The sequence below is a fragment of the Nannobrachium achirus genome (assembly GCF_963921795.1).
Source record: "Nannobrachium achirus genome assembly, chromosome: 14".
Classification (NCBI taxonomy): Eukaryota; Metazoa; Chordata; class Actinopteri; order Myctophiformes; family Myctophidae; genus Nannobrachium; species Nannobrachium achirus.
In genome coordinates, this window is record NC_137821.1 from 54,622,126 (window position 1) to 54,637,940 (window position 15,815).

The window sequence follows — 15,815 nt, forward strand, 5'->3', positions numbered from 1 at the left end:
CGCATGCATAAAGTGAGTGGCAAATCGAGTGGCAAAGTGAGTTTAACATCACCTAATGTCGTTTAATGCAATAAGATAGGACTTTTCTGTTTGGATGTATGGGCTGTCAAGGCCAGAAAGTCGTTTTTTGCCACTCAGTAGGCGTTCCCGAGAGAGAGAGAGAGAGAGAGAGAGAGAGAGAGAGAGAGAGAGAGAGAGAGAGAGAGAGAGAGAGAGAGCGAGCATCAAAAGTGCTTCAAAAGGGCTTCAAACACAACATCTCAATTTATTTATTTATTTATTATTTTTACACAAGATAAGAAGCCTGGTAACTTAAAAAATAACCTTGTTAGCATAGGCCCGCTCTGTGGTAACAGATTCTTACAAACTCTACACTTTCACTCTGTAAACACATTAGCAGGTATGAAGCAAACCCAAATCTCATTAAACACAAAACCAGCAACGTTGAAAATAACTTTGGAACATTTCTTATAAATTGTGCCAAACTGTTAAAGTAGAATGTATTACATTTTATCAGATGACAAAACAAATCAAACCAAGCTAATTAAAACAGAATGTTAACACAAATAGAAGCCTGTTAAGAACACTCATTATACTTGCATTATTACACAAAATAATGTAATAAACATTGTAAAATAACCCCCATTGTAAATCTTGGCTGCTGCTGTTTAAGAAATAACACTTTGGGCCCTATTTTTGTCGATCTTTGTGCCATGTTTTACTATTTTGATAAACATTTTCAAATATTTCAAATAGCTGATCTACAAGCTCACGACGTGTCTATGCATATCGACCGACGTATCCTATTTATTTATTTATTTTTTTTTTCAAAATAGGCAAAAAAGTTTAGGAATATGGGGTAAGGCATGGATGAAAATATAGCTGATAATGTCTACAATGCACACAGAAAAAATAATGGTTCGTTAAAAGGATATATGGTTCCACGAAGGACCATCACCTACTGAAAGAACCATTTTGTTTAGTGAAATGGTTCTTCATGTTTATATGAAGGTCCTCCTCGTATGGTTCAGGAGAACGTTTCGTTGTAATCAAAGTTCTTTGAGGAACCAGAAATGACATCCCGATCCCTTAATAGGTGAACATTTTGGGAAAATAGCAGACATACCGGTACAAGCTCAGCTATTTCTGATGAATAGATTTGGTGTAGAGGTGGTGGTGTAGAAGTATAGAGCCCTGGGAGACATCAGTCGAGTTGTCCTTGTATTACTTATGATTGTAACTGTAACTGTATGATACCACAAAATTGACTGAAATAAACTAAACTAAACTAAGAGCCCGTTCTCACCGGGTTTTTGCAACAAGAATTCTGCAAAAGGAAAAGTCAGATGTGACTTCCTTGAAAGTAGGGATGGAGCTTGTTCATTTGTATTGATAATGAGCACCTTAACGATCCTGCTTATTGAGTCAGGCTTTTATCGAGCCCACTATTTCTAATATTTTGTGGAAAGATGTGAGACAAATTCTGAACAGAACTGGTATCATTTTTAATTAGCCAGTTGTTGTGATTGCCAGTTTGTGGCTGACCGCCACCCGTGAAGATGACAATTGACAAAAGTAAAACATGTTAAATATTGTTAAAACAATTATTCATTAGTGTGCAATGTGAGTTAAATGGCTTTATTATGAATAGTACTGTAATAACTTCTTGATCGCCTCTTGTCTTGATTGTTTAAACATGACGGCTGCTCTGCTTGATAACAAGCGTGATAAGCCCAAAGCTTATTGATACCGGGTACTCAATACATTTGTTATTGGGTTTGTAGCGGGCCCTTGATTCGAGCTCCATCCCTACTTGTAAGCGAAGCGAGACCGCCGTTCTTTTGCGGATTAGAATTGGATTTGTTTCTAGCCACACCAGAATACGCACAAGCCTTCACACTGGCCCAAAAGATGCGCACTTTCCGACAATACGCTCCAGACTTTGTTTTAATCGCAGTAAAACATTGTGGTGCGAATAATCCCCTAAAACTAAATCAAAACTAGACAGATGCAATTGGCAATTGCAAGTGTGGTTGCCGTTGACTCTAATGGGGAGCCAGTCCAGAGAGGGGGAAAGGGGTGACATCACAATATCAAGGTATCGTGATTGAGTTACAGCAGATGATGAGTAACACGGACAAGCACTTGGGTTAAACCCTTATAGCAGGGGTGGGCAACTTTGATAATGGCGAGGGCCACTATATTTCCACCTTCACTCCAGAGGGAAGGTGGAAAAAAATAAAAATAGCAGATCTACAAGATCTCGTAGATCCGCTATTTTTGCTTCTTTTGAATTGTAATCCTGAATTGTAACGTTTTTATCTAATTTCAAATGCATTTAGTTATATAGTCATGTTAACTTTATGAACCTAAAAACATACATTGGACATAAAAAAAACCTGCTAAAAAATACTACTATACTAGTCATTAAGCTACTAATATTGACTGACGGAATTAAAGCAGGTCATGTTTGGAATTGTAACAGCTGAAATCAGTAATATATCAGTATTCCGGTATTAACCTGCGGGCCGCATTAAGTGAAGGTGGGGGCCGCATGTGGCCCCCGGGGCCGCCAGTTGCCCATGCCTTAGAGGAAAAGATGATGAGATAGCCAAACAAGAACTACCCCGCGAGGTAACCACACTAATAATACAAAGATGCAATTCTGGGAAATTGCGAGTGTGCTTGCCGTGAAGCTAGTCATGTGGAATCCATCGGGGAAATGTATTCCGTCTTTGTGATGTCAAGTGAAGCAGGACTAAAAGCTTCACTTTTCTGTTGTGCAGCCGTCCAACCCGGATAACGTTACTCAACAAAGCTTACACCAGTAAGACGCCAGGGGGTCTCGACCTGCAGGCTGACTGCCGCTCACGGCTTGCTCACGTTACCATGAAATGCTTATAGCCTGGTCCTCTCCAAAGACAAAACAGTGATGCGCGACACATTGTTTTTAGATCGTTATTCACACAAGCATAAATCATGCTAAGACAATCCCAGTTTGTAGAAAACAGCAGAGCGCTTCAAAAAGACTAGCGCAACAAATATCTCTGTTCCATCTATTCTCTTCCCCCTTCCACGGGAGCCGGGAGGTTCTTGTCAATCTGTGAGTCAAGACCCCCACAGAGGTCTCGAAACGTAAGACTGACGGTCGCCTCTTGCCACGTGTGCGTGTGTGTGTGTGTGTGTGTGTGTGTGTGTGTGTGTGTGTGTGTGTGTGTGTGTGTGTGTGCGTGCGTGCGTGCGTGCGTGCGTGCGTGCGTGCGTGCGTGCGTGCGTGCGTGCGTGCGTGCGTGCGTGTGCGTGTGACTGAGCATTTGCCACAGGAAGTGACGCGTGTGCATGTTATGCAATCCTACTTCCGTGCACTTTTTACTTGTCTTTTTTCATGGAGAGGAGAAATATTGCTGCTGCGAAAATCCTGGGCTTAGATAGAGCCCGCTAAAAAAGAGCGCTTTGGGGAGAAATAATGGGAAAACACTGTGTAAAGGCACAGCTTCATAATGGGAGCGGCAGTGGTGTGATATGGATTTTAGAAGTGTGGGTCCTCTAAATTCATGACGTCATGCGCGCACGCAATTTTTATTGTTAAGTGTGTGTTTAGTGTGTGCATATGAGGCGCGCGTGCGTGCAGCAAAATAAATGTGGGCTCGCCGAGCCCACGTGAGCCCATGGCATCTCACCCCTGGGGAGCGGATGAGACCGTGGCTTAATGACGTCACCAACTCACCATCGCCCAAAGCAACATGGGAAATGAAGTTCCTGCACACCAGCGGGTACAGTAGACCGCGCTTTGATATCAAATATTAATAAGTCCAATGTCCGAACATACTCCTCAATGGTACAGAACCGCCAATGAATGAAAGTAAGAACATACTCCTCAATGGCACAGAATGTGTTAAGGGTAAGCGTTCCAGACACAACTGCTGCAGGTTTCCATAGTAAGTAGCTCCCTACGGTCGCAAAAAACACATGTTCACTTGCCCGGAAAAGATTTCTCGGACCGAATACAATAGTGCGTTGCCTATGGCAACCACCCTCATTTGCTGTCAAAATTAACACTGCAGTCCCGTTCCGCTCCTCTAGTCGGTTGCTTGATTGGTCGGTCGGTCCGTCAATCATGCCCAGCTCCCTCCCTCCCTCCATCCGTCACTCGGTGTCTCTGTCTCTCGGGGTCTTGGCCTTGCCACAGCCCCCCGAGCAGGCGGGAAGCCCCCTCTCCTTCATGTTGTAGTTGAAGCGGGGGAGGACCAGCACGCTGGGGTCGGGACCCTCGCTCTTGTTGGTGCCGCTGCCGCCGCTCGCCGCCCGCTCCTCCTCGGCGGCCATGATGCTCTGCACCAGGCACGTTATGGCCGCGTCGATGTTGGTGTTGTCCTGCACAGAGAGAGAGAGAGATGGGGGGAGAGAGAGAGAGAGAGAGAGAGAGAGAGAGAAAAAGAGAGAGAGAGAGAGAGAGAGAGAGAATTTACCAAATGTCTGTCTGTCCGTCTGACCCTCTGTCTGCATGCTGACATCCCTGATACTAAACAGTGTCGCCACCATGGTAACAGCCGCATGCTGAAACAATGCCTGACATCACTGACTGACATCACTACAGTGCCTAAATGTTGCAGTTGACATCACAGACTGGCCTGGACACGGAACACCATATATGGGCATAAAAGAGAGCCAGACACACAGACAGACAGACAGACAGATACAATGGGTATTGCACAACTGGACATCGATGGTGACTATTTTGCCCAATGGGCACCGGTCTGGGTTCTCCAACATGAGACTACTACATTCAATCTCTCATATACTGTGGACACCCCGGGCACAGAACTAGTTTTAAGTCATATTTAAGTCACCTGAAATGTTTTTCTATTAGTCTTAGTTTTAGTTGACTAAATATCACATGATTTTTGTCGATTAAATCTACATTAAAATCATTTTAGTTGACTAATGATTTAGTCAACTAAAATGTATTTTGGCGGGCCTTGATGGCGTTCGTAACACCTGATTTTTACACTTTGTTGGATAATGAAAATAGCAGATCTTTTAGCTTGTAGATCTGCTATTGTCAGAGCGCAGTAGAGAGTAGAGAGAGAGAGAGAGAGAGAGAAAGAAACAGGCAAAGGCAGAGAGATGGAGAGATGAAATGGAGGGGATGTGGTAGACTCAGTTTTCACAGTGCACTTCAAAAGCGGGCCAAATACACAAACATGTAACCAGTGAGCGAAGCATCAAATTAATATAAATTGAGGACAGCCACAAACATATGCTTCACATTAGCCGTCTTAACAGAGCGCACCCTGCAGCCGCACGGCCTTGCCAACAACACTCCCTGTAGCATTAGACAGTCTTATACATGAAACAGTCAGGTGCGTCACAAGGGGGGCGAAAGTGGGACTGAGTTACTAGGGCCTAAATTATTTTATACTTTAGCTATTTTACTTTGCTTTACTTTACTTTAGCTATTGAAAAATAGCAGATCTACAAGCTCACAGCGCGGCACCGAGTGCTGCGCTGCGAGCTTGTAGATCTGCCATTTTTGAAAAACGTGTGCAAATCTTTGAATATAATGTTCTTTTTAAGCGAACATTTGTAACTCAAATTTTGCTTCTGGGGGGGTCCCTGGAACAAAATATTTTGAGATCGGGGTCCGTGGCCAAATACATATCATTTTGGGGGTCCTGCACATGAAAATGTTTGAGCACCACTGGCATAGGAACATAAGTTTTTCACAAAACCTTAGAAGGATTTGAAATATTCAGACTGCACACATTTTCACGATTTTTCAAAAATAGCAGATCTACAAGCTCGCAGCGCTGTGAGCTTGTATATCTGCTGTTTTTCAATAGTTAAAGTACGGGAACCCTATTTTGTAACTAAACCTTTCAAGACGGGAACGCCTTTTGGGGTTCTTGCTGCTTTTTGTAATTTCTTTACAAATATTTGAAGTTTTTCAGAAAACTTCAGGATATTGAAGGCGTTTTTAGAATCAGAGTGATTTTTAATGCTATATTAACTCATTTTAATGGCGAGCCTGCTGTAACCACCTACCCCGGAATCTATGTACTTAGGGGCGACAGTGTCTCAGGGGTGGAGCGGCCGCTTGGCAACTGGACGGCTCCCAGTTCGATCCCGGGTGTTGAAGAGTCCTTGAGCAAGACTCTGAGTCCACTAATTGCTCCCACTGAGCAGGTTGGTGCCTTGCATGGTTTCCTCTGCCATCGGTGGGTGAATGTAATTCACAATCTACCGGTATGTAATGCCTTGGATAAGGTGCTATATAAATGTACCATTATACTTTGATACCCACTGCTCTAAAAGGCAACCGGGATGCTCGCCCCCCAAAAACATACTTCCATTCTTTTGTAGCGGACCACTCGCCCCGCTTATTGCCAAGTCTTGCCACACAGTCTTACCCCTGAACAATGCCAACAGGAAAGCACCGAGCCTGGAAGCTGATGCCAGATGGCCCCGCTTGGTGAGAACTTGGTGAGAACAGTCGGCATAAATTCATACAAACAGCGAGGCGGAGGATTTGAACACAAGAATGCTGCCTCTAAAATGGCTTCCGTCCTGCCAAAAATGAATAAATAAACAGCAGCTGTTCAAATGCAAAGGCTTCCCTTCGTGTTTGCTGGTCCCCAGCTGCCCCTGGGGGGCTGGCGGTGTGTGTGTGTGTGTGTGTGTGTGTGTGTGTGTGTGTGTGTGTGTGTGTGTGTGTGTGTGTGTGTGCACACAATGCAGGAGTGTTGTTAGTTGGACAACGGGTCAACCAACCTCTCTGTCCAAACAGACCACAGCACCAACAACCAGCTGCTGCTATTGTTGATTTTGTGGAATAAAATATGAATAAAACAAAAACAAAAAGTTGTTGGTGTACTACCTTTTTTCACCGACCAAAACTACATAAAAACTAAGCTGATGACTAAGATGATGACTAAATCTAAAATTGGATAAATATGTTGACAATTTCAACAAATGAAAACTAGACTAAAAAGGATTAGTGGAGAAGAGACCCAGTAGAAGTAAAATATTACATTTTATGTTTGGTTGCGCTCGGGTGTTGCGCTCACCCCAGATCATGAAGCGACGCGTTGTGAGCTTGTAGATCGGCTATTTTCAGCACGCAACCAAGTGTAAAATCAGGTATTACGAATCCATCCAGGTCTGCCGAAATACATTTCCCCGTCGACTAAAATCTTAGGATATTTGCTAAAACTGGACAAAAATATCACTAAAACTAAAATATTTTTTATTCAAAAGACTATGACAAAAACTAAATGAAGTTTTGCCGTCAAAGTCAACACTGCAACCAAAACCATAGAGTATATATCGGACAGCCCCGCCCCCAGCTATTCATTTCAATGCAAGTGCTCAGTGGCGTTTTGAAGCACCCGGAAGAAGCAGAATCCAGGTGCATTGTGGGGGAAATTGGCACATGGAGGAAGTGCCAAAATGTGTTCGAGACGTAATTACGTCACGAACGTCAATCGACGTCCATTGAATCCTATTGTAGACCCCAGCGACCCCTGGACCATAGCGCAACCAGTTGTTATGCACTGACTCATCATCACAGTAAACATCCAGTTTGATCGTGCAGTCCCTTAACCAAAAGAAACCCTATAGTGCAGTGGCCCCTAATCGTTTTAGCCCGCCACCCAAAAGAGAAATTAGACGTTTGCCCTGGACCCAAACTAGTGAAAACAGCAGATCTACAAGCTCACATTAGATCGGCCAATTTCCCTAAACATTTGCTTTCTTAGATTATAATTTTTTTAACCATGAAAATCTTTGCTTTTTTGGGAATGTTTTTTTTCTTCTCATATATATATTTTTTTTTATTGCGACCGTCAGGTCACAGTTACTATCAAAACCTCCACCGGCTGTCAGTCTGTCAGTCACACATCACGCCACACTTTTCCCTACACATATCTCCGGCACCGTTGCCCCGATCCATGCCAAACACATTTTTGAACGCTGCTCCTACAGATTTTGCCCTAAAATCACACAAAGCGGTACACCGTATGTCTAAAGTCCATGTCATCAACATGGATCTGTCCCATTTCCCATATTCCCTCCTGATTGGCTACCATTGCCTTCTAAAGTTTGTGTATGCGACGTGACGGTCGCTTATCTGCCGATTACGGAGTCTTACTGGTAGTTGTACTGGATTTAAAGTCACCTTCTGGTATGTAAAGTAACGTTATATAATACTGCATTGTGTGACCTACTGTAGTATATTGCATAGCTATACTGTATTTCTTATTGCATTGTTGCACAATGTTTATATGGACAGAGAGGCATGCCTATAAGGCAATGATTATACATGACTGTGTGATGAATGTCTGTGACTGCTGACTACCTCAGCCTGCTTAGTGTGTGTATGCACATGTGCCAAATGAGGTTCTGGGAACCTTATCTCAAACCGAGGAGCCGTGGCGATATGCAAACAAACCCAGGGCCCGTGACAAAACATTCAACGGCACGGCCCGGTTCACGGAGTTCCTGCGCTCGAAAAGACCCATACGACTAAGGCAGGGGTCTTCAACGTTTTCAGGCCAAGGACCCCTTAACTGAGAGAGAGATGAAGCAGGGGGTGCCATGGCATTGGTCCGAAGATTCATTGGTCCTTTGTTAAGAATACTATGCCTAACTCTAACCCTAATCCTAACCTTAACCTCAGTAACCCTAACTAAATTCGGACTAATGAACCTTCGGACTAATGAACCTTCGGACTTATGGGCAGTCCCCGAAGCAGGGACCCCCAATACATATTGTACCAGTAAGACTCCCTAATCGGGAGATAAGCGACCGTTGGTCGCTTATCTCCACAAATAGGCCAAAAGTTTGTTTTACCAATTATCAAGACATACGGGCAGTTGATAGTTTGCCATGGTTACTCATTGAAGTTGAATCTCCATATATGGAGATAACCTACGCATCACACTAAGTCTGACCTCACCAGCCCATATTTGGGCATGAGCAACTTATGTCTCCATATATGGAGATATGATGACATCACACAGTCCTCAGCCGATGATGTGGCGTGATGTCATACAATACACAAACGAGCCCTACAGTATAAAGGGGCAATTCTTGCCAGGAAAGAAGCATTTCTTCGACTCAGACCTTATCGCCAGGGTTGGCTTATAGCAGCTGTCGGTAGATAATGCCGGTCTTATATACTCATTGAAGTTGAATCTCCATATATGGAGATAACCTACGCATCACACTAAGTCTGACCTCACCAGCCCATATTTGGGCATGAGCAACTTATGTCTCCATATATGGAGATATGATGACATCACACAGTCCTCAGCCGATGATGTGGCGTGATGTCATACAATACACAAACGAGCCCTACAGTATAAAGGGGCAATTCTTGCCAGGAAAGAAGCATTTCTTCGACTCAGACCTTATCGCCAGGGTTGGCTTATAGCAGCTGTCGGTAGATAATGCCGGTCTTATATACTCATTGAAGTTGAATCTCCATATATGGAGATAACCTACGCATCACACTAAGTCTGACCTCACCAGCCCATATTTGGGCATGAGCAACTTATGTCTCCATATATGGAGATATGATGACATCACACAGTCCTCAGCCGATGATGTGGCGTGATGTCATACAATACACAAACGAGCCCTACAGTATAAAGGGGCAGTGTGATGTCATACTGATGCGGAGATACTGTATGAGCAGGGCAAAGGTGTGACGTGTGACGTGTGACCGACCGACCGACCGACCGACCGACCGACCGACGGCCGGTGGAGGTTTTGATACTAAACTGCGACCTTACGGTCGCAATAAAACAGATTTTCAACGACTTGTTTGACAGCACATTCATCAGTCTATGTTGGATTCTTGTTAATGTTTTTTTTCCCAGACATTTAGCCACTTCAATCGTCGATACGTAGTAAACTGACCTTTCACTCTGTACTTGGTCTGCTCTTTTAGACCTATACACCAAACCTCTTCGCTGAAATTAGCCGATCTACAAGCTGTGAGGCGTTGAGAGCTTGTAGGCTATTCCTAGTACTCCTCAGAATAGGGATGTGAGGGACGGGTTCAAAGTTTTTAATTTTAAAACACAAGGATTTGGCGGCCCCCCTGTAGAAACTCTGAGGACCCCCTAGGGGTCCCGGACCCCCTGTTGAAGACCCCTGGACTAAGGGGTACTCGGAGGTACTGCAGGGGGTACTGGGAAAATCCCCCCCAAAAAGAAAAATAGAAGTATAAATCATGGTAATATTATTCATTAAACGATTAACTACAATTGAATTAGAAGGAGAGAAAAAAAAACATTTACTGATATGTTTAATGATGACACTTGTTGTGAACCTGATAGTTGCTAACCCAAATTACCAGTACCAGGCAACTGGACTGGGTTTGAATGATGTTTGAATGTAAGTTATTGACATGAAAACTGGACTGAAATGTTAAGGCCACAGTGTTGAAAATACAGCTCTCAGAAACTCTCACTCCCTTTTTTATTTGTGATGTTATATTCTTGAAATGGAGAGGGGGGGGGGGGGGATAATAGCATCATCATATACCACTAGTTATATCATTAATTGCAGTTTTATAAGGACAATGTTGTTGTTTGGTAAAGGGGGTACTTGGAATTAAAACATCTACCGATGTCTCTGGTTGACATTGGCACATTTCACTCAGGTTTTTTCATCTCACTCATCTGTCACTTTGTCTGCTGACCTCACTCAGCAACGAAATACAAATAAAATAAACACAAATAACAATAAAACAATTCATAGGAGGCAAGCAGTGATCACCCCATGATGTGCACTGCAATGTAGTTTCAAATGCACTACATACGCACTACTTTTTGAGAGTAAAAAACGTAAAAAGAAGAACACATGTGTGACATGCATGATCTGGGCAGATTGCCCCAGGAAATGTGCCAATCTCAAAAATCGAAAAACACTGAGCTAGAGGTTGGACTTGGAAGGGAGAGAGAGAGGGAGAGAGAGAGAGAGAGAGAGAGAGAGAGAGAGAGAGAGAGAGAGAGAGAGAGAGAGAGAGAATAGAGAAGAGACAAACCTTGTTTACAGAGAGAGAATGAGAACAGCAGAGCACACGACACGGAACACTAAACCAGATGATAATAATATTTACATTCCATTCGTGTTACGTGTTTGGCTTTACGCTGATAAATAGACCAGTGGACCCCCAGGGGTCCTTGAGGGGGGTTCCAAGAGTGCCCAGAAAAGTGCATGTGTTAGCATCATGATCATTTTAACCCTTTCGTCCATATTTTATACGTTGGCTATAAAAAAAAGTAGAGCTATCTCATTGTACATCTGCTATTTTTGAAAATGTGTGAAATTGTTTTAATAAAATAATAATTTTAATATTATTAATAACATTTTAATAATTGTGCATGTCGCTTAACAGTCGTTGCATGTCGTTCTGTTAATGTGTACTTTATCTTTATTTTTCAATTTCCTTTTTATCTTTCTTGTATGTCGTATTATGTAACTTGTGATATGAACAACTGTCTGAAATAAAGATTATATATAGAGAAAGATCCTTTTGCACACCTACTGGGACAGTAGCCTCGTAAACCAGACTCTTCCAGGAGTCAGTTAACTAGGCTACTGGGACAGGTGCATATAGGATCAGGCAACCAGTGCAACGTGAAAAAATGGAAGTCCCGCACACTGTCTTCACTTACGGGACAGTGTTTTTTGCAGGTCTTTCAGTCCGAGTGTATCAACAAAGCAACTGGGTTAAGGCAGCGGAAGCTTGTGATTGTGATTTTTCAACATGTAAATGATTATGACGATCATGTCAAATAATTGCAATTAGACGATTATGTCATAATTGTGACAGGCCTAACGCACGCACACACACACACACACACGCACACACACACACATACCATGGCAGAGGTCTCGTACCAGCCCACGAAGCCGTGGTCTCTGGAGAAGGTCTCCATCTTGGGGAGCTTGGAGCACAGGCCCTGTCGCTGCTGGTCACACTTATTGGCCAATAGCACGGCGGGAACCGGCCTCCCATTGGCCAGGGCAACCTGTGACGTACACAGACCAGGAAGTAGAAATGTATTGTAAAAGAGAAAAGAAATACTCATTTAATAATAGATTCACTGATCCACTGACTCAGTCACTCATCACCCATCCAGGTAACATTCACGAGTTTCATTCCAATAAAAAAAAAAACAATGTCTGTTAATTATGTTAATCATAAGTTAACTTGTGATTAACATAATAAGTCATGTTATGACTGTAATGGTTACATAATTATGTTAACATAAGACACATTAGTCTTATGTCTATTAATTATTATTAATGTCTGTTCTCTGCTCTCTCTGTATACAAGAGAGAGAGAGAGAGAGAGAGAGAGAGAGAGAGAGAGAGAGAGAGAGAGAGAGAGAGAGAGAGAGAGAGAGAGAGAGAGAGAGAGAGAGAGAGAGAGAGTGTCTATAAACTGGCTCACAGACAGTGGTGGAAAAAGTACTCAAGTAAAAGTATCAATACTGCAATGTAGTACTTAAGTAACAGTACAAAAGTATTGGTAATTTGTTATCAAAATGTACTTAAAGTACCAAAAGTAAAACTACTCAGCATGCAGAATGTCCCATTTTCTTTGGAAAATAGTCGATCTACAAGCTCATGATGCGACGCATTGTGAACTTGTAGATCGGGTATTATCAAATGGCCGAAATGTATATAGGGCTGAGAGATAGATATAAATGTATATAGGGCTGAGAGATAGATATAAATGTATATAGGGCTGAGAGATAGATATAAATGTATATAGGGCTGAAGTTGTTAATGTATGTAATAACAATAATAATCAAGATCAACAAAAAAACTAGTAACTAAAGTTTTTAAATGTCCACAAATAAATGTAGTGGAGTAAAAGTACAGTATTTGGATCTGAGATGTGGTGTGAAGTAAAATTATTGGACATTGGAATTACTCAATAAAAGTACAAAGTAGGGCATTCACGAATAGTGATTTTTAGTATTCTAATTATTCAACCTCAAAGTATTCGAATAGTCGAATATTCGACAGGACTGGCCAAACTGTCAAATATTAAGTAAGCAAGAGGCGAACATTGTGAAAATAGCAGATTTACATGCTCACAACACCTCGCAAATATTTATCTGCGGAACCGAGTCACATTAAATGAATTACCTATAATTCCAAGTGCTTGTCAGGGTTGGGGGTCCCCAGTTCAAATATGTTTATTTTGGGGGTCATGGCCTAAAAAGGTTTGAGAACCCCTGGTATAGAGCATTAACAAATTCATCCACCAGGGGCATCGACAACTCATTCTTATGACTTCCTATCTAGCCAAGCTTTATAACATATAGGTTTTAAAGAGAAAACAATAAATAAAATAAAAAAAGCGAATATTCTACTTCGGCGAACAACGTCGAATAGTGACTTTGATATTCAAATATTCGAATATTCAAATATTTGGTGAATGCCCTGGTACAGAGTAGAGTTCTCAACGGGCCTTAAAATCAAGGCCCGGCCCTAACTGGGCCCTAACTGGGCAGGCCCGAGGCCCTACCCGGCCCGACTAGTTAGCATACATTTTAGGCCCTACCCTACCCTAAATGTCGGGTCGGGTTCGGGTATGGCCGGGTTCTCATTACTCTATCACAGATAATAGTAATAAAATACATTTAAAAAATATTTTCTTTTTTCATTTAGCCCGAGGCCCTACCCGGGCCGACATCATCAAGCCGTGACATCATTTTGTAGTCAGACCTCCAAGCAGATTTATTGTCAATATCTGTTCCTCGCTATTTCAACAGATCCGAGACAAAAATAACGACTTTAAGTATAATTCTAACACTTTCCTTTCAACAACAAAGAGAAGAAAAATGTGTAAATAGTAAAAATAGTAAAAAGATTCATGGAAACTGGGGGCAGAAATTCTCCTCTGCCTACAAAATGATGTCAGACTTAACAGCCCCATACATTTTAGGCCCTACCCTACCCTAAATGTCGGGTCGGGTTCGGGTATGGTCGGGTTCAGGCAGAATTTGAGAACTCTAGTACAGAGCAGCCATACAGTCAGGACTGTCAGATCATCAGATCATCAGATAGGAGCCTCCTGGCCAAACCTCGTCCTTTGGAACAAATGATCTCATGACTTGAGACGTGTCCTTTCAACATCAGATATAAGACCTTTCTGTTCTCCCAGACCTCTGATGGTTATAATGTGTGACTGAATGTGCGTGTGTGGTCTAATGCGTGACTGTGTGTGTGTGTGTGTGTGTGTGTGTGTGTGTGTGTGTGTGTGTGTGTGTGTGTGTGTGTGTGTGTGTGTGTGTGTGTGTGGCGTAGTCAGCCACTATGTGGGAACTGGGCATATGTGTTGTTTGTTTGTTTGAGTTTGTGTGATGTGTGAGTGAGTGAGTGAGTGAGTGAGTGAGTGAGTGAGTGAGTGAGTGAGTGAGTGAGTGAGTGAGTGAGTGAGTGAGTGAGTGTGTGTGTGTGTGTGTGTGTGTGTGTGTGTGTGTGTGTGTGTGTGTGTGTGTGTGTGTGTGTGTGTGTGTGTTCTACCTCGGTCAGAAATATTTGCGTTGCATCCAGTGATGGCCAAGCTACTTGGAAAATGTAGCAAGCTACACTATTAGTTATACTTGATTAAATATAGCTCAACTACACAGAAGCTATCCCCAGAGAAATGTAGCAAGCTACACTATAGACTACAGGGCAAAAGTAGTTAGCTACATCGACACTACACTTTTTTTCTTTTTTTAAATCAACTTCATGATCAAGAACAACTTTCACAATGTTCAAATGCTTCTGTCATAGTCTGGAGCACGGTAGCTCAAAGAATGATCAAGTGATAAAGCAGATGTAAAGATATTTTAAGATATATTTTAATGAACGGAAATGACAAACAGGTGACAGCTTCCTGTCTCGGTTTTCGGGAGGTGTAGTTCGAGAGTCTATATAGCATTTGGAGGTTGTGGAATAGTTGTCTGGCTACACAAGACTATACTCTCATCTCTTACGTCTGTATCCTTCCACCAGCCCACCAAACAGCCTATGAGCTACATTTTCGTCCATGCCTTACCCCTTATCCCTAAACTCCTTTGCATTTTTGCGACCGTATGTCGCATTTACTATAAAAACCTGCAGTGCGCGGGGACTGCCCATTAGTCCGAAGGTTCATTAGTCCGAAGGTTAGTCTGAATTTAGTTAGGGTTACTGAAGTTAAGGTTAGGGTTAGGGTTAGAGTTAGGCATAGTATTCTTAACAAATTCGGACTAATGAACCTTCGGACTAATGAACCTGGAACTAAATAGAGAGATGGGAAACAGGTTCGTCAAAAAACCTTAGAAGGATTTGAAATATTCAAAGACTTGCACAAATGTTCACGATTTTTCAAAAATAGCAGATCTACAAACTCGCGCTGTGAGCTTGTAGATCTGCTATTTTTCAATAGTCAAAGCACAAAATAATGCCTAATAATGCGTTCCCAGTCTAAATGGGTTAAACCCCTTCCCCTATATGAAGAACATTCATGGGGGGCCCGCAGTCAATCCTTGTACCCAGGGCCCAGAATTTGATGACACCCCTGCACGCACGCACGCACGCACGCACGCACGCACACACACACACACACACACACACACACACACACACACACTCCCTCGGGTTTAATGATATCATACCTTAGAGTCCAGGTCGCCCTTCCACTTGAGGACAGCCTGGAAGGTGGACATTCTGGTCATGTCGAAGACCACCAGTGCCCCCACAGCCTCTCTGTAGTACACACGTGTCATGTTGCCGTAGCGCTCCTGGCCTGGAGG

General features: G+C 42.7%; 1 protein-coding gene across 1 annotated transcript in view; it reads right to left on the reverse strand.

Annotated features, from left to right (window-relative positions):
• Window positions 1–258: 258 nt before the first annotated feature.
• Window positions 259–15,815, reverse strand: part of LOC308298454 (ras-related protein Rab-38) — a 32,035-nt gene continuing 16,478 nt past the window's right edge. The window contains exons 3-5 of the mRNA XM_080742049.1: window positions 15,678–15,808; window positions 11,895–12,044; window positions 259–4,374 (exon numbers count right to left, since the gene is read on the reverse strand). Of these exons, the coding sequence (XP_080598175.1) occupies window positions 4,147–4,374; window positions 11,895–12,044; window positions 15,678–15,808 (509 nt within the window). The 3' untranslated portion in view covers window positions 259–4,146. The remainder of the gene's footprint in view (window positions 4,375–11,894; window positions 12,045–15,677; window positions 15,809–15,815) is intronic.